The sequence below is a fragment of the Gymnoscopelus braueri genome (genome assembly GCF_963280865.1).
Source record: "Gymnoscopelus braueri genome assembly, chromosome: 15".
Classification (NCBI taxonomy): Eukaryota; Metazoa; Chordata; class Actinopteri; order Myctophiformes; family Myctophidae; genus Gymnoscopelus; species Gymnoscopelus braueri.
This window is the reverse complement of record NC_137620.1, coordinates 38,987,446-39,007,381: the sequence shown is the minus strand read 5'-3', so window position 1 is coordinate 39,007,381 and position 19,936 is coordinate 38,987,446. Positions and strand designations below refer to the sequence as shown.

The 19,936-nt window shown below is 41.3% G+C and overlaps 1 protein-coding gene across 4 annotated transcripts in view; it reads right to left on the bottom strand.

Annotated features, from left to right (window-relative positions):
* The window catches only part of LOC308101180 (phosphorylase b kinase regulatory subunit alpha, skeletal muscle isoform-like), a 32,797-nt gene that overhangs the window by 12,643 nt on the left and 218 nt on the right, over positions 1–19,936 (bottom strand). For 3 of the 4 annotated variants that reach the window (XM_080450553.1, XM_080450555.1, XM_080450556.1), the window contains exons 2-16: positions 15,496–15,654; positions 14,833–14,880; positions 14,086–14,254; positions 13,603–13,685; positions 13,227–13,307; positions 11,189–11,287; positions 10,203–10,349; positions 9,005–9,058; positions 7,840–7,962; positions 7,559–7,654; positions 7,077–7,184; positions 6,119–6,197; positions 2,717–2,851; positions 1,582–1,691; positions 497–641 (exon numbers count right to left, since the gene is read on the bottom strand). In XM_080450553.1, the coding sequence (XP_080306679.1) occupies positions 497–641; positions 1,582–1,691; positions 2,717–2,851; positions 6,119–6,197; positions 7,077–7,184; positions 7,559–7,654; positions 7,840–7,962; positions 9,005–9,058; positions 10,203–10,349; positions 11,189–11,287; positions 13,227–13,307; positions 13,603–13,685; positions 14,086–14,254; positions 14,833–14,880; positions 15,496–15,654 (1,636 nt within the window). The remainder of the gene's footprint in view (positions 1–496; positions 642–1,581; positions 1,692–2,716; positions 2,852–6,118; positions 6,198–7,076; positions 7,185–7,558; positions 7,655–7,839; positions 7,963–9,004; positions 9,059–10,202; positions 10,350–11,188; positions 11,288–13,226; positions 13,308–13,602; positions 13,686–14,085; positions 14,255–14,832; positions 14,881–15,495; positions 15,655–19,936) is intronic. The other variant, XM_080450554.1, reaches the window with a different exon arrangement.

Here is a 19,936-nt window from a genome sequence, read left to right as displayed (position 1 = left end):
CAATCATTAGTTGTCTGTATTTCTTTCATAGTTAAATGTCGTGCTATCTGGTCACCACCGGTCTTTTGTACAGGAACAATGAATACAACACTAACAACACAACAGCAGTGCTTCATTTCAATCCACAAAATTTGCAATGCATGTCCGCCTGTCTGTCGCGGGAAGCACGCTGAAGCTCCCGTCCTCCTGTGTGTGTGTGTGTGTGTGTGTGTGTGTGTGTGTGTGTGTGTGTGTGTGTGTGTGTGTGTGTGTGACCCTGCGGATCGGGGGGCGGGGCATGAACGAACCCGTGAACGCAACGGTTTCGAGTCATGAACGTATTCGTTCACGCTCACGGCAAAGAACTAGTTCTTATGAGCCAATCGATCATGACCGACACATCACTAGTGTGTGTGTGTGTGTGTGTGTGTGTGTGTGTGTGTGTGTGTGTGTGTGTGTGTGTGTGTGTGTGTGTGTGTGTGTGTGTGTGTGTGTGTGTGTGTCCGTGTGCACTCACTCAGCATGGTCTGTGATATGGGGAAGGTGACGGTGGGTCGTCCAGTCAACCTCCATCTTGATGACAGGTAGGACAGATCTGTCCTCAGCATCTCAACAATCATCCTGTTGTCCAACGCCAAGTAGAACTGATGGTGATCTATGAACTGAACACATGTAGAACTGATGGTGATCTATGAACTGAACACATGTAAAACTGATGGTGATCTATGAACTGTTACTGAACACATGTAGAACTGATGGTGATCTATGAACTGAACACATGTAGAACTGATGGTGATCTATGAACTGAACACAAGTAGAACTGATGGTGATCTATGAACTGTTACTGAACACAAGTAGAACTGATGGTGATCTATGAACTGTTACTGAACACATGTAGAACTGATGGTGATCTATGAACTGAACACATGTAGAACTTATGGTGATCTATGAACTGAACACATGTAGAACTGATGGTGATCTATGAACTGAACACATGTAGAACTTATGGTGATCTATGAACTGAACACATGTAGAACTGATGGTGATCTATGAACTGAACACATGTAGAACTGATGGTGATCTATTATCCATACATTTTGTTCTACATTTTAATATCCTAAATTCCTCAAAAAAAAGTTTGTAACTGTGTGTTTGTTTGATTATATCTTTGTTGTTACTGTTAACTGTTGTTACCAGTTGTAAGGATCATGCATTTGTGAGATGAACAAACTGTTGTGCCAAAGTCAAACAGTGTATTTGTCCTGGTGGCATCGACCCCATTGTCACCTGACTGGCTGCTGGGTCGTGCTCTACGTGTTATAGAGTAGTCTAATAAATACAACCACGTTGGCTGACCTTTGCTGGATGGAAGGAATGGAATGCCAGCCCACACAGCAACATGTGACCAGGCTGGTGCCCAGCATGAGGAGGAGGTAAAATGCTGCTGGGACTTCGTATTACTTTTCTACCCGCTACTGAGGCTTTAGACTATTGTTTGTTCAATGAATAAAGCATCAAATTGCCAATATGTCCTGTTTATTCCTTCTTATTGATGGGGAGTTGGTTGTTCTGTTGAGTACAGATGATGGCAACTTTGTTTACCTGTGGTGTGAACGCGAAAACATTGTTTCTGATCATGTAGAACTTGGCGGTTCCCAGAACTCCCATTCTCCTGTAGGGCCGACCTGTCAGACCCAGCCTCTGGTTACGACCTGAGGAGAGAGACAGATTGAGTCATTGGTTGATCGATCACTCAATCAATCACTCACTCGATTAATCAATCTTTATCGTCATATCAAGGTTACAAGGTAAAAGCGGGTGAAATTATTGCTTGTGCAGGCTCTCACTATTGCAGTTAACCATTAAGACCGGGAATGCGATCTGCTATTTTTGGAAGAATCGTTAACATTTTTGCAAATCTTTGAATATATATATTATTATTTTTAAACATTTTTTTTAACTAAAATCTTTGCTTCTGGGGATTCTACAAATATCTTCTAAATCCTAACAGTTTTTTGAAAATAACTTATGTTGCTATAATCAGTGGTTCTCAAACTTTTTCATATCAAGGACCCCCAAAATGATATGTATTTGGCCGCAGACCCCCATCTCAAAATATGTTGTTCCAGGGACCCTCCAGAAGCAAAGATTTGATAAAATATATATATATTCAAAGATTTGCAAAAAAAAACTAAAATAGCAGATCTACTAATAGCCAAAGAAATTTAAAATGACACAGATGCGTTCCCGGTCTAAGACAAAGTAAAAGTAGGGTTAGAGAGAATAAAAATATAGTGGAAAGAACACGTACAGTGCATGCAGGAAGGGATGGAGAGATGGAGGGTGGGGCGAAGGACAAAGAGAAGGAGGGATGGGGAGAAGGAAGACAGTTTACCATAGAAATGCAAAGCAGAAAGGTGCTGGTGCAGTAGCAAATAAAAGCGTTGAACATTGGAACATATGAATACAATTTAAAATTCTGTTTTGTTTTTTTAGGCTTGTAATCACAATTTGCACAGGGCAGATATGACAAATAACTTAAATATACAAATAAATATATATATTTAATACAAATAGTGGAAATAGCTGGGTAAGCTTGTAGATCTATTATTTCTGCTATTTTTGGAAAATGTTTTGAAACTGTATGAACATTTTTCAACATGCAAACGATGATCCGATTATGTAATAATTGTGACAGGCCTCCTAAAGACACATAGAAGCTGTTCTAGGTTTTTACCCAGCCTGGCGTAGATGTGGCTCAGGACTTTGGAGGGCTGGACGTGTATGGGGTGGATGTCAGCTACCGTCTCCACCTCGATGCCGTTCTGCAACAGCAGCTCTTTGATCTCCTCATTCTCGGCCAGGATGGACACTGCACAAACAGAGATGGAACTTATTAGGCACGCAAGCACACACACACACACACAGTATATAGGAAAAAGTTAAAATTCATGCTATTAAAGGGGGCACGGTGGCGCAGTCGGTAGCGCTGTCGCCTCACAGCTAGAAGGTCCTGGGTTCAATTCCCGCCGGGGACGCTGGGGGCGCGTTCTCTCCTCCGTGTCATCAGTGCCCATACCCTAGGTGGGGTTGGTGAAAGGGCCTTTCTGTGTGGAGTTTGCATGTTCTCCCCGTGTCTCCTAGGGTAGTTAATACCCTCACAAAAACATGCTGTAATCCTGGTCACTATAATGCCTCCCCCTGGTCAGTCAGGGCGCCTGATGGAGGGGAAAGGAACTGGTTGGAATAACGTGTTCCTTCCACGCGCTACGTCTAACCAGGGAACCTCCCCCCTGTCGGGTGATAAGAAGCGGCCTGCTTGCTCCTCATGCATTGAAGGAGGCATGAGCTTCAGCTTGGGCTCTCCCTAGGCTGGCAGAGGGAGAGTAGCGCCCAGGATTACATAGGCAATTGGCACTGGGTGAAAAATATGGGTTACAAAATCGTGGGATAAAAATTATTAAAAAAAAATAAAAAAAGATTCATGCTATTGGCCCTATATGAATTGTTTCTGGTCCTGTGTGAAACAAGTAAAGTAGCTGTCCCTTAATGTGTTGGTGAAACTGGTACCTATCATGTCCCTACAATTACATGTTTGCATTTAGTCAACCTACTCTTCATAAATAAAAAGTTAATAATGTTCGACACAATAAGCTATTCAAACATTCTATCTTTCATTGCCAAAAATAATTGCCTATACGGGCGTGTGCCGTGCGTGTGTGGTTTCAGCCCCATGGACATAGTATACACTATTACTTTATTTAATAGTAGCCTAGTCGAACCAAATTAGACCAAGAGGTAGAGAGAAGAAAGGAGAGAATGTGTGCAAACAGAGGAAGAGAGTCATTATGAGAAAGAAGAGAGACAACCTATTCTGTGAAAAAAGAGAGGAAGAGATAGTGGTTATTACCGAGAAAGAAAGAAAAGAGAAAAACAATGAACGTGAGAAACAACAGGAAGTCCCCCCACCCCACACACAGACACACACACACACACACACACACACACACACACACGCACGCATGCATAGGTTCATACATACATATTGTTGCATACTGACTTTGTGCGAAGAGTCTTTCAAACTATTCAGCTTAGTAACTACCAGAGTTATTATAGTTTTACAATACTCATTACTTTTAGATTTTTTATTTCGTTTTTTAGTTTGGCGTTTGATTTCAGTCTAGTTTTATTTTTAGGAATTGACCAGTTTTAGTTTAGTTTCTTTTTACTTTAAGGCTTATTTTAACTTTTTCAGGAATGTGAGGAAAGCCTTGGTTTATAAAAGCTGAATAATGTAGGATGAAATCACATCAAATATGATGGTGGACAAAGTAAAACCAAAGATTATTTTACATGCAATTCAATTTCGTTTCAGTTAAAGAGCACAGCAGTGACGACCATTGACGCCGTCTTTTGTGCGCGACCATGGGGGCTGAACTTGACAACCCTCCCCCCCACTCCGTGTTGTTTTTTGTTTTGCTTAATTAATTCATTAAATGACCATAAAACAACATTAACAACACTCTACCCATCCTTCAGTGTGTCCCATCCTAAAATGTTTTACTTAAGTAAAAGTATCAATACTGCAATGTAGAATTAAAAGTCTGGAATTCAAAATGTACTTGAGTAAAAGTATAAAAGTATTTGCATCAAAATGTACTTAGAGTACCAAGTAAAAGTACTCATTATACAAAATGTCCCATTTCAAGTTTTCAAATGTATACAAACCTTTTGAAAATAGCAGATCTACAAGCTCACAATGCCTCAAATGTGATTTATGAGCTTGTAGATCTGCTATTTTCAAATAACCAGATGGGCTGAAGTGGTTACTGTTTGTTTTGTAATAATAATCAAAATCTACAAAGTAACTAGTAACTAAAGGTTTCAAATAATTGTAGTGGAGTAAAAGTACAATATTTGCAGAAATGTCAGAACATTTGTGAAAATCGTAGGATAAATAGAGATCGGTTTGGATTGGTTAAAGCTGCGATCCATAAGATTCATGGCCTACCCGGGATATGAACCCAGATCCCCCGTGTGAGCACCAAAATGTCTCTTTAGCGATAAGGGAGAGCCTGTTTGGGAAGGCAAAACATGTTCCTTTGACATACTGTATATGCAATACCTATTTTGAACCAGTAGGTGTCCTACAGGATCTAAACGTCTCAATGGAAGGGATAGTTATGTTAGGTTCAGTGGTGGAAATTAACTAAGTAGATTTACTTACGTACTGTACTTAAGTACAATTTTGAGGTATTTCTACTTTACTTGAGTATTTCCAATTTTCTACTCCACTACGAGGCAAATATTGTACTTTTACTCCACTACAATTATTTGAAAACTTTGGTTACTTTATAGATTTAGATTATTATTACAAAACATACATTACCCACTTCAGCCCTATATACATTTCGGCCATTTGAAAATAGCCGATCTACAAGCTCACAATGAGTCGCGATGCGACGCATTGTGAGCTTGTAGATCTGCTATTTTCAAAAGATTGTATACATTTTGAACTTGTGAAATGGGACATTCTGCATAATGAGTACTTTTACTTACTTTTTCATTTCTACATTGCAATATTGATACTTTTACTTAAGTAAAAAAATAAAGTACTTTTTCCACCACTGATAGTTATACTGTATCAACACACCCAACCATATAGATTTGTAAAAAATATTGGTACTTTCTATTTACAAAAAAACTAAGTATGGATTTCAGCTTTAATACCACCACACGTGAGGTTTCGAGCATCAGCTCTTCATCAAACAAAGGAGCTCTTTTGAAACTGGTGGTAATACATTGTTATGGGAGCATTTTATAGTGTGCAAACTTTTCTTTTCACCGATGTAATCATCATTCAGTAATCTACAGCTGCATCTGAGGGTGCGCCTGTAGACGGAGTTTGGCTCTCTGCCAGGCATTCTTGCGGCAGACAACCACCATAATCTATGACAGAGCCGATGAACTGTTTTATTAGCTTAAGCCCTATTTTATACTTTGCTGTATGATGTGTCGTGTAGTAGATCAGCCATTTTAGCTACTTTTAGAAACTTTTCGCCTGCAATGACATGCCCAAAATGGAGAACGCTGAAAGTGGTTAAAACCTGTGTAGACATATGTAGACACGCCCACCCACCCTGTACGACAACATCAGGCTTGGGGATGGTAGAGAATCTCCTGTTCAGTGGGTCGATCTCTCCAGGGGCAAGGAAACCCTGTAGCACAGGAAGAGAGGTTGAACGTTGAGAAACATTAACCCTCTGGAGTTATCACAACCACATTTTATATTATTACAGTTTAATTACATAAGATGATGTATTGTGTATTACATTAACATGTATTATTAATTCAGATGGAATGTGGAATCATACTATCAGCTATCAGCAATCATCAGATTTTAAAACCTTGTGATGACAGAATTTGTGCCTCATTTATACTAGAAGAATAATACCTATTTTTGACCTGCTTTTGCCTTCACTTTTTATGTTCAGCATCTGAAGTTGAATCTGATGTATGACTTGTGCTACATAAATAAAGATTGATTGATTGATCCGATTGATTTTTTAAAACATGTATGGTTAAGTAAAAATGATACGCCCGCACACGTCAACCTGCACGGTACAGGAGCTAAATGTATTAAAGAAGCAACTTTCGGTCTGAGGAAGGCCATCTGTGACTGAAACATTGCTTCTTTAATACATTTTGCATAATACATTTTTAAGTTTTACTTAAGGTGTGCGAAAGTTTCTTAACCCATTAAAACCAGGAAAGCCTCTGTGTTACTTGAGATTTTTGCGTTGGCTATTCAAAAATAGCAGATACACAAGTTCACTGCGAGCTTGTACTATTTTAGATAGAATCTTGAAAGTGTTAGAACTACTGATTTAGAATGCATTTGTAGAATCGGTCTTAATGGGTAAAACAAAACATGCATGGTTAACATGCAAGCATTCATGGTAGGTATGCTGAGCATGAATTTACCCTTTCAGCAACGTCCTGCACAGTCACACACAGAAAACTGGTTGACTGACTGACTGATTTGACTGACTATGTTTCAGGTTTCAGTGTAACAGGACTGATATGTGATTCCTCACCTCAGACAGTAGGTTTCCCAGTATGTACAGAGACTGGCCCCATTTCAGAGGACACTTCCCCATAGGAATCCTCTCCACAGTGTGAGGATTCATGTACTCCTCCTCCACCTGAAAACACCAAACACAGGAGGAATAAGGTTATATGGGCACCGGTCAAGATGACATGACAATGAAAGTGACATAGAATCATTGTCATGTGATTTTGTTAAGATTAAATTAAGATTGCATCTGTTATTTAGCCACAAGATCAAGATTTGACTTTGAAAACACTGCAGAACCCTTCAAATGTCACTATAAAAACGACTTATCTTATCAGCTAGATAACAAGCTATTATCTAGAATAACAAGATGTTAAAGCCTGATTTATACTTAGTTGAGCTCTGGTGTTGCACGGCGAAAATAACCGATCTACAACATCACAACATTTCGCACTGCATCGGGTTGTGAGCTTGTAGAACTAAATCAAGCGTTGACGTTCTGACCTTGTCAGCAGGGACACTGTAGAGCTCTGGTACCAGCCTTATTCCATCCTTCTGTTTGATCAGGATGCCTTCCAGAGCCTCCTGGTACTCTTGAACCTGCGTGGGCAGGAAATATACAACATAAAGCATGTTTAATACAATATCATACATGTTTTACCCTGAAGAATGTAGATATCAATAGTATGAGAAAGATAATAGAGGGACAAGTTTATAACACCATTTTTTAAAATCTTGACTGAGGTCGCACACACGCACACGCACACGCACACGCACACACGTACCTGTTCAGGGCTGTTGATGAAGATTCCATCTAGTATGAGGTACGTCCAGAACAGAGGCCACTCACACTCAATGTTCTCAAACAGTTTGAGCTCTGCAGACTCATAGTACAGACGGTTAGGGTCCTGGGAGGGAGGGATGGAGGGAGATAAAGAAATAAAGAATGGACATTTGAGGCATGAGAGAGAAAGAGTGAAAGAGAGAGACATGCAGGGGGAAAAAAAATAGAAAATGGGAGACCAACACATACTGTGTGTGTGTGTGTGTGTGTGTGTGTGTGTGTGTGTGTGTGTGTGTGTGTGTGTGTGTGTGTGTGTGTGTGTGTGTGTGTGTGTGTGTGTGTGTGTGTGTGTGTGTGTGTGGGCAAGACTTGCATGAGAGAGAGAGACCAGTACAAACCTGCTCTACCGCAACCGCTTCTCAGAGAAAGCAACCTTACCACTTCCTGTTTCCACAGGCCTACACTTTTGTTGCGCTTTACGTTTTTTTTTTAAATCAACTTTAGTTGCTCGTTTTAAATCCAAAATGGTTTTAGTTTCTGAACATAAACGTTTTTCAACAGCACAGACAGATTTCTCCTCTCACAGAGCTACTTGCTCTGATAAGCCAAAACCCTCATCCCTCGCTTAAAGCAAACAGGTCCCAGGTCCTAGTACAGACAGTACAAACAGATCCATTAAAGAAACTAGCACCTTGCTTAAAAGCACGCCTAAACGGTACAGTACCTGTTCTCATTCAATTACTACTGGCTGATTAGCTACTCACACAAAAGCACACACTAAGTCCAGTTCCATTAGTTCTGCCACTGTGCATTCACAAGAAGTCCTCAAATGACATGAACGCTGGTCAATGAGATGCTTTGCAGCAGGTTCTGTAAATACATCTGATACCTTTTATCACCATTTGAGACGTGCTGCATATTGGACTGTGAGCGTTGTGTTACATAACCTTTTTTCCCCCCTTGTAACTGTCACCAAGTGATTGCTCATGGGGCAAACATTGGATCTGTGCATGAAATATAAAGCGTCTTGAAACAACTTGTTAGGGTTTCCTTTAAAAATGCTGGCTAGAATTCTATTCACAGCCAGCACATGGTATGAGAATGTTGTACACCACCTGAACATACACAATCACAGTGTTGAGCATGGAGCATGTTTTGTTGTTTACCTCTTTAGGAGTTTTGTGTCCGTCTCTGAGAAACCTGCAGCAGCCGTACCGACCCTGAACAGACAGAAAGAAAGACGGAGGACAGGGCTTTAACTATAGACGGTCAACTGAAAACATCAATTTACAATTACAATTTAAGCATAAAGCAGATGCTCTATTCCATATTACACAGTGTAAGATCAGAGTAAATGGCATGAACCGCAGTAAAAAAAATGACATGGTAAATGGTCATGTAAACAGAGTGCAAAGAAAGCAATTAATTAACTAACTAGGATACCAGGTAAACATCAAACCTAAACACTGTTATCACTAAATAACATTCTTAATATTTGTGGACAATCTAAATAATATATACAGTACAACATGTGAACAAGTAACCAACATACATCTGCAAAGTACATGTACTGTATGCAGTAACTAGCATCTATCAAAAATAGGCAACAAGAAGTGATACAAGGTATGAGCAGTGCTAGTGTGTGAGGTAGAGTCTGAAGAGGAGAGTTTTCAGACTGTGGTGGAAACTGTGGAGTAAGTCCGCAGTCCTGACTGAGGGGGAGGTCAGGGGTCATTCCACAGTTTGGGAGCGAGAAGGGAGAAGAGTATAGGATGCCTGAAGCATTGGCCACGGCATCGTAGGGAAGGGAGGGACAGACGTCCTGTGTTAGCTGATCTGAAGTGTGCAAGAAGGGGTGGAACATATCCTGAAGGTAAAGTGGGGGGGCATGCCCTTGTAGGTAGCAGGTGGAAGTAACCATATGCAGCCACAAAAGCCTCAAATCTCCTCCTCATGCTTATCACCAGCCTGGTCACATGTTCCTGTGGGATGTCATTCCATTCCTCAACCAGGATTCATCACAGGTAAGCCAGCGTGGTCGTATTTGTTAGACTATTCTAACACGAACAGCATGACCGAGCTGCCCGTCAGATGACAACGCAGTCAATACTGACAGAACAATACACTGAAGGGTTGGGAAATTATATTCCGTTTCATTCTGAGCAGCGCAGTAGCAGAATGGTAGGAGCGAGACAGTGAGCAAGTGAATTTCACAGCTTAGAATCTGTAAGATTGAAGCCAAATGTCTCCCTGAAATTTCTACCACTGAGGTAATAGCTGCTTGCTCAGGAGAAATATTGCCTGACCTTTGGGCAATAACACTTGTCAACCAGCAGGTGTCCCATCTCATGTCACTGTACTGACCTGTAGCTTGGAGATGATCTCCTCTTTAGTGATGTTGACCAGGTTGAGGTCCTCCACAGCGAAGGCAGGGTAGGAGATGATGGCCAACACGCCTGCATCCACTTCCTTAGATATGGACGCCTTGGGCAGCATGGAGGTCAGGATGGACTGAAAGACCGGAAGGAGAGAGAGAGAGAGAGACTTATTCTTTTTTTCACATTTCATCCAACACTTAAGACCGCCTCCTTCTTGATTTGTAGACCAAAGATGATGCACACAAGAATGTAAACATACGTTTTTTTATTTTATTTATTATGAATGGGTGGATAAGTGCATGTGGCAGTATGTCATGAGTGCGTGTGCGTGTGCGTGTGCGTGTGCGTGCGTGCGTGCGTGCGTGCGTGCGTGCGTGCGTGCGTGCGTGCGTGCGTGCGTGCGTGCGTGCGTGCGTGCGTGCGTGCGTGCGTGCGTGCGTGCGTGCGTGCGTGTGCATGGAAACTGATTTTTGTGAATCAGATTCAAACCACATTCCTAAGTGGTTTGAAATGGAATTTAAATCTGATCTCTAAAGATGTGTCTCCGTCTGGACACACGGACACTGAGGCCTGATTTATAGTTTGTCATTCGACAAATATAGCGGATCCACAAGTTCACCACGCGATCGACATCGTCGTACTACAGTGCAGTGTACATGAAGCATTACACAGCAACCATTGCTGATTAATCCGATCTGATCCCTTACAAATAGCACTGTGGGCATGAAGAGAAGATTTGAGAAACATGCATTTGCCTGCAGTCTGAACAGAGCGTGAGAAGTGATGGCAGAGTTGGTGACACATTGATCGTGTGTGTGGGTCTTATAACCACTGTCTTCCTCTCTTTTTCACACATTCTCTCCATCTTTCTCATAATGACTGTCCTCCTCTCTTTTTCGTGTGTGCGTGTGCGTGTGTGTGTGTGTGTGTGTGTGTGTGTGTGTGTGTGTGTGTGTGTGTGTGTGTGTGTACCTGACAGTGTTGTATATCATCAACCAGTGCATGGACCACAGAGCTGGGTCCTCCTTCAGCTCCAAACAGGTTCAGGTCATCCAGGGCCTCCAGGGCTGCCTGCAGGGCAGAGAAAAAAACACCACAACACAAGTATTACATGACAGCAGGGTATTACACGTGGGCAGAGAGGCCCTCAGAGAGGCCCTCTGGGAATCAGGAGGTCACCAGTTCTTCCCCACCACCAGTTCACTCAGGGACACTAAACCCCTAATTGCTCCCTGAGCACTGTATTAATGACATCCACTGTTCCTCATATAGTTAGGATGGGTAAATGCAGAGGACAGTGTCCAGTTGCGGAACTACTTGTGTTTGCGATCATAATCTGTAGTCGTGTATTACAATTAACTAATAAATGGTGCTTGTATAACTGTTGTATAAAAGTAATATCACACTCATGCTGTTGAACTGAATATCAGCACGGCTGTGATTATCTTCAGCACTCAGCCTGTAATCTCATGCTAATGACTGTGATATTGTTTACTGAACGCTAGTGTCTCTACTCTGGGCATGTAATAATAGGTAAACATTAGGTGAAAATAGGTGAATATTCAAAGTATACTGTTATGTATAGGGCTTAAGTGGTTAAGTAAATCGGAGGAGAGGAAAGAGGACAACAATAGTATATAGTATAGAACTGATAAAACAGCACATGAACACATGAGAACATGAGTTCAAATCCCAGCTCAGAATAGACAAAAGCATGATATAGTACAATAGTATAATTATAGTATAGTAAATAATACAATAGAATAGAACAGCATAGCATAACGGCAGAGTGTGGGCTCAAATCCCAGCTCAGAGAAGAATAGAATAGTACAGTACAGAACAGATAACAGCACAACAAACATCACAGCATGGGTTCAAAGCTTCCATCTCATGTTGTGTTGCTGCTGTCAACACCACTGATGATGAATGTGACCTCCTGACAGGGCGAGTAGAGAATGTACCACTGTGGTGCCCCTTTCCATTAGGTCTGAAATTAGCCTGTGTGTGCATGTGTACTAGGTTATGTTGACATTCTTGGAAACCTCTGAGGTTTTACTACTACTGTATGAACCTGATACCCTCACAGCCAACTGAACCAAGGATAACATGGGGGCAGCATGCCATGTGTGTGTTTGTGTGTGTTAGGGTTAGGGTTAGTGAGCAGAACTGCAGATTTACGTTGCATTCATGAGAGACTGAGGACACATTGAATATATTGAAAGAAGGCGAGATTGTGTGCCTGTACACAAGCGAGTGAGCGAGAGAGAGATAGTGTGGTGAGTGTGAAAAAGAAAAAGAGCACGCGTGTGTGTGTGTGTGTGGCTGCCTGGCAGGTATATCAAAGCAAAGTATTCATTATCTCCTCAGTCATCCATGAACCATTACATTCTCAGCTGCCCAACAGCGCTCTCTCTCTCTCTCTGTTCTGTCAGTGCGACCCCGGGGTCTGTGCAAAGGTCACATGTGGTGACTGCACTGAGGTTTCCATGCTAACAGTAATGTTTACTTGTTCAGATCTTTTTGTATTCAGATTAGTCTTTTCTTGACCACAAATGTGAAGAACGTTATTTAGATGGCATGTTGTTTAGGCAGATGCTAGGTTCATTGTTTATCGGCATTGCATTGTTCTCTCTCCACTCTACTTATGTGATTGTTTACCTTGTTGTTTATTGACTAGGGTTCATGTTTACTCTGCTTATTCTGATCTCGCTCTGGGTAAGAGCGTCTGCTAAATGCGTAAATTGTCATTTTAACAGGCATTATGCATGCTGGTTTGCATAATCAACATTTCTTCATGAAAATGAATATAGTGGAGATTCACGCAGACAGTTTGATATCATCTGGATTGACAAATGCCTTCTTTTCTTTTTAAATTGACAAGAGTGTATGATGAAGAGCATAAACGACTCTGTGGGACGGGTCCGGGAGACTCAGAGTGAACTAGATGATGTTAAACTGTCTTTATGAATCTCCGCCATTGGTGTGTGTCATAGCGTGCATTCATACCAACCTTGGCCATGCCTATGGAGCTGGCATTCAGCTCGGTGATGCCCTGGTTCGTCTTGTCACCTCTTTCCCACATCCCATAATCCTGTGGGACACCAGAAGACGACAAAGTACTGTCATGACAAAACAACCTACTGTTAACACTTTGGGGTGAATACATATGTTTGTGGCACCTTTTTTTAACCTCTAATCTCTACACCGGTGGGCAGCACCTTTACCCCTGCGCGACCAAGAATCCCCCTGGTTTCTTTTCAAAAATAAAAACAAAAACAGTTACCACCACCACCTGATTTGTCCTGCCCCGTATCTCTCCCAGCTCTCCAACTGTCTGAATGGATGTGCAACATGTTTGGGGTATAAATTATACAAAGAATACTTACAGCAACTTTGTAGGCAGCCTCTATGTAGAACATCAGGTTCTGAACCACATCCACTTCGTCTAGCGTGTAGACAATATGGAGACCTGGAACCAATATGCACAACACACACACACAGAATCTGTTAAAAGGCAAATGGCCGGTAATCTCTTCTGCTATGTGAGAGTAACTGTGCATTCTATTATTATATAAATATGAATCAGTTTGTTGTTTAAACTAGTATCCATGATACAGACTTATTCAAAGTGATGAGGATAAGGACTATGGAGCATTCTGCATTGTAACACAGGCATCGTCTGTGTTATATCCCAGTCACATGAGACAACACGATCAATACTCAGATCAATACCCTGAGCATTCAATCCAAGGCTAAAAGCATTTCATTTGCCTCACATGGTTTAACTACTGTTTCAGAGGAACTACGCCAATGAGAGGGAGCATCTGCCTCACACACACACACACACACACACACACACACAGTCTCACCTGAGGCAGTCATCTGAGCGAGGAAGAGGAGGAACAGAGAGGTGGCGTCCACCTGCAGATGTCCCCACTGGTCATCAGACACCACCGTCCCACACGTCCTGATGTTGTACTTGGCATGCAGAGAGTCTGACGTACTCTTACTGTACTTAAACTTCTCCACCTTATCCAGCTGTGGGCGGAAGAGAGTTAGAGGAATGTATGGGTAGGTAGGTGGATTGAGGGGTGGATGGACTGATATATTGATGGATAGATAAGATGCCAATTGGCTGGTTTGTGAATTGTTTCTTTCTGCAACCTGTGTGCACATGTAGTCTCAATGTTTGTATACAAAATAACTGGTCAAACACAGACACTAGGGGGCGGGGCTCTATTTTCATTTCTCCCCAAGGGAAATTAACCATTGTCCTTAATCTGTGCATGTGTGTCAGAGAAAGGGCGTGTTTGATACACTTATTTGTTTTAGCTCTTGCTCATTTGATTTTCCTATTTTGTCTCATCTGTTTATGAAAGTAGGTAGCTGATATTGCACTTTTACTTTAGCGCTAGGTATACTCGTATTTGCTTGTTTTAGAAGAGAATGCACTTAATACTGCTGGTGATTAGTAGTTTCGTTCCCTACCTATGTTGAATGCACTTATTGTAAGTCGCTTTGGATAAAAGCGTCTGCTAAATGACTTTAATGTAATGTAAATGTAATGTGTTTAGTTGTGCGTTGGAAAGATTGTGCGTTTAGCACTGTTGACATACCTGTCTCATAATGCACTGAAGAATCCCTCTCATTAGTTTCACCACACTCTAGAGAGGAACACAGACACAGACGGTGACATTTCCAACACAGCATCCTCTGTAGGCACTCGGGCACAGAAATATGACACTACTGTACTCCATGCCAACTGGAACGCTCTCTCAGCACAGGGACGCAAGCATGCGCGCACCCACACACCCCCACACACACCTCCACACCCACACCCACACACAAACCCCCCCCCCCCCCCAGGATAGGCGAGACACAATCCTTGAGCCTGGACCATATCTAAAACCAGGGGTGGGCAACCTTTTTGGGCACCTGATCACAGCAGTTTTCTAAGGCTTACGTGATCACCCAGTGCCAGACAGTGAAAAACAAAATAATTAAACCTAACAAAGAATGAGTCAATAATGTAATATGAGTAATAAAGATACATTCTGTATAAATTATCTATCTAGAGAGAAAGGTTTATGGAAATCATACAATAACGGTATTTTTTTATCAACTCAATTGATCACATCAGTAGCCAACTCTGATCACCTGGTAGATCAATAAGAGGTGGTTGCCCACCCCTGTCCTAAACCATTTTCAATTAATCCTAGTCCCAAACGAACTCTACACACGCGCACACACACACACACACACACACACACACGGCCTACCTGCTCCAGTTCGTAGGCCTTGGCCTTGTCCTCATCTCGATCAGCGTTCTTCCTGTAAGCCAGACTGAGAGCCCAGACTGACAGGATGCTGTACACGTTGTCTCTGACCCAGGCATCAGGCTGCTCTGTGCTGGCTGGTAGTAACCCTGTTACAGGGTCCTAGACACAATAAAACACAAAGTAACCCCGTTACTGGGTCCTAGACACAATAAAACACAAAGTAACCCTGTTACTGGGTCCTATATAGACACAATAAAACCCTGTTACTGGGTCCTAGACACAATAAAACACAAAGTAACCCTGTTACTGGGTCCTAGACACAATAAAACACAAAGTAACCCTGTTACTGGGTCCTCGACACAATAAAACAGAAAGTAACCCCGTTACTGGGTCCTACACACAATAAAACAGAAAGTAACCCTGTTACTGGGTCCTATAGACACAATAAAACCGAAAGTAACCCCGTTACTGGGTCCTAGACACAATAAAACAGAAAGTAACCCCGTTACTGGGTCCTATAGACACAATAAAACACAAAGTAACCCTGTTACTGGGTCCTAGACACAATAAAACAGAAAGTAACCCTGATACTGGGTCCTATAGACACAATAAAACAGAAAGTAACCCCGTTACTGGGTCCTATAGACACAATAAAACACAAAGTAACCCTGTTACTGGATCCTAGACACAATAAAACAGAAAGTAACCCTGTTACTGGGTCCTATAGACACAATAAAACACAAAGTAACCCTGTTACTGGATCCTAGACACAATAAAACAGAAAGTAACCCTGATACTGGGTCCCAGACAAGACAAAACATACAGTAATTTTGTTACTGGGTCCTAGACAGGACAAAACACAGTCACAATAACCTTGTTAATGGGTTAATCTAACGCTTAGATATATTATCCCCCCCTGCTCAATTTTCTTGAAATGTGTGCTCTGAACAGGATAATCACCCCAAACTTTCTGTTGCATGGCCCAAATCCATTCATAATCCACTATGTGGTGTGTGTGTGTGTGTGTGTGTCTCTGTGTGTCTCTGTGTGTGTGTGTGTGTGTGTGTGTGTGTGAACCTAAACGGAGTGATGAGGCTATTACCATCATCATCATCCCTTGCTGCCTGCTGTTATGACATAACAGGCCTGCATGAGTTTGGGAATCGGTTAATCTGGATTGGAGACACAGTATAGTGCAGAGGTTTAATCTCCTCACAGCAGGACAGATGGAGAGGTTGGTTTGAACTTAAATTAGCAGCACAGAAAGCAGCACAGGAATCATCATGTACATTTAACAGTAGGAGCCAGGCCAGAATATGTTTGTTTCTGGGGCGTTTTACCTCACAGACTAAACACTAAAAAAAAACTACATTCCCTTTTAGAAGATTTTAGTGACCACTAGTCAAAAGTGAATTTCCCAATCCCCAGTGTTCTCCTGGCACTGCAGGAGTCTAGCCATCTATAAGAGTGTCTGTGTGTCTGGAGCTAATCTTGCAAGCCGCAAGAATTATCATCAGCGCCAAATGTATTGTGTGTGTGTGTGTATGTGTGTGTGTGTGTGTGTGTGTGCACACAGCACACTGCCAGCAGGCCACAGAAGTGCCTCCACTCATTTCTACAACCTCATCAGACGGTACTTTTTTTGTCTACTCTGTCTCTCAGGGGGATAGGCTGTGGATAGCGCCAAAGTTTACAGTACATGCCGGTGACATCATTGGCAGGGATTTGTCTATTTATTTATCTTTTACTGATGCAACCACAGGAGCTACTATGGCTACTATTTAGCATGCTGACATACATTCCTGGTAGTGAAAGACTATAGTTTTAGCTTGAAATCCGTCTGACTCTCAGCTGCATCACTGCCAGGGTTGCATTGCTCATGGGACGGCCTAACACGCCGAGCAACAACCTTTTTGAACAGGAGCACGCGCAGGCACATCGCACATGCATAGATTTAAAACAACTTTAAATTCACGTCATTAAAATAGAGTGCAACCACGTTCCAATTCAGCAATACAACACTGACCACTGCATTTGATGTACTGCCAAACACTAAAATACCTCCCAATCAAAAACAAAGCATGCTGCCTGCATATTTGGCAATATAAATATGGACTAAAAGAATCAATCTTCGAAAGGTATAGATGGGATGTATATATTCTGTAGTTATGTGTATGTGTGTGGAGAGAGAGAGAGACTGTGTGCAGTCTGGATGATGGATGCACTTTGAGGCGTGCAAATTAATGATTTATGAAAAATGAAAAACAAAAATATATATTTTTATATATTTATATATTATTATTATTTATTTGTTTTTTTGTTGAAAATATTACCATGGGTAGGGCCCGACAAGCTTAATGCTTCTCCCTAACCCTTTTTCGGGGACTTTGACAATTATTATGATTCACATTATGATTATTATTGTAATTATTATGTATATTATTGTAAATATATAAACCAAATGAATGAATTGTATGTACATATATATATATTATATATTATTATTATATATATCCAAAGGAGCTGAAAATCAAACCTACTGTAACTGAACTGAACGGACAGCCATTATCATTGTTGGATTAATAGAACTTAACTTGCGAGGTTCACACTTCACAACTTGCTTAGGCTACATTTTACAACTGGATGACAAAGGACACAGCAGAGGTTCATGACTTTGTGTTTCAACATCAAACTAGCTTTCCTCACTGACAGATGTAGGCCACATGTGATCAAACAAGCTAGTGAGGTTACATAAGCAAGCAAGCAATTGATTTGCTGAGTCTAAGCATGGGGGTATACAATTGAATTCACCTACAAACAGTTACAAATAATGCCATGGTGCTTCATTTGTGCTGCTGTGCTGACTGCCCTCACTTATGACTATTTTCATTGAAATATGTAAATACATGAGTTGTAGTTTTTTTTGCACAATACTGACATTTGAACTAAGCAGCTGGAGATTCCTAAAATTGGCCGTAAACTCAGTTCTAACAAGTAGACCCTTCACTATGATCATTAAAGATCATTTTAGGGCAGTTGTGGCTTTATTTCACACAGGACAGTGTAGAGACAGGAAGCTAAGGACAGACAGGGGAAAAATATGCAAGTTTCAACACAGGTTTACATACAGAATCGAACCACAGACATTGCAATAACCGCTGTCCCTCACATCATCTCTAGTGTCACACGTTTTGTTGGAAGAATAATGTAAAAAATAATCCTGATAGGTGTCAATTTGTACACTTTCAAGAGTTAAACTCAGGATGTTACTGTGTACCAGACAGTACAGTTTAGGCCTGTGGTGTGTCTGTCTGGATCTGATTCAAACATCCACTCAGAAGTGGCGACGTTTCTACGTGTTCCGAATAAACTAAAAACATGAGCTACATTCCAGAGAATTGAGTCAAGTCCAATGCTAGACCAGCATGCATGATCTGAATCAATGGTTGTCCTGTTTACATTTTGCAGTGTGCAGTAAAAGACTAGATTATAAGAAGACTCGATTATCTTCTTTGCGATTATTCTATTGATGACTTGTTTGATTGACAGAGAAGCAGAAGTGTGTTTGTTAATTGTTTTGTATATTTTGTATGCATTTGTGTATTTATTTATCAATGAATCGACAAAACAATCAGATTGATTTTTTTCCTGATTTTTCATAATCGACTAAATCAATTTGTCTGATAAACCACTTAGACCCTATTTCATACTTCTTTGAACAATAAAATAGCAGATCTACCAGCTCACAGCACATCTGCATGTTGTGAGCTTGTAGATGCGCTATTTTTGAGGTGCTATGTATCATTGTATTAAAATCCATTAAATCAATTAGTTTAATTAACTGTTAACTTGCACCTCTATGCATTTAACCACATCTCAACAACTGTCAGACAGATGGATAGATTGATACACTCCACTCCAGTCTTCTCCTATCCAGTTACTGTCAGATCAGTGCTGTTCTAGGAAATGACTGGAGAGGAGAGGAAGCTATTCTAGTCTATGGGTTCAAGTAACTGCTGTAAGGAAAACGTTTGTGTGTGTGTGTGTGTGTGTGTGTGTGTGTGTGTGTGTGTGTGTGTGTGTGTGTGTGTGTGTGTGTGTGTGTGTAACATGAGGCAGCAAGGAAATAATGTTCAACCCAACTGAACCATTGTGACATGAAAGCTACTGAAACCTACTACTACAATAATACATGCTTTATGAACGTTATACAGCACTTCTTACACTTATTATAACTGTCTACTAGTAATGTGTGTGTGTGTGTGTGTGTGTGTGTGTGTGTGTGTGTGTGTGTGTGTGTGTGTGTGTGTGTGTGTGTGTGTGTGTGTGTGTGTGTGTGTGTCAGTGCAGAGTTAAACAGTCACCATTTTCTACACTTTCAGTGTCAACAAAAGGTCTCTTACACACTCTCACTCTGTCTAACTAAAGCAGAAACAGCAAC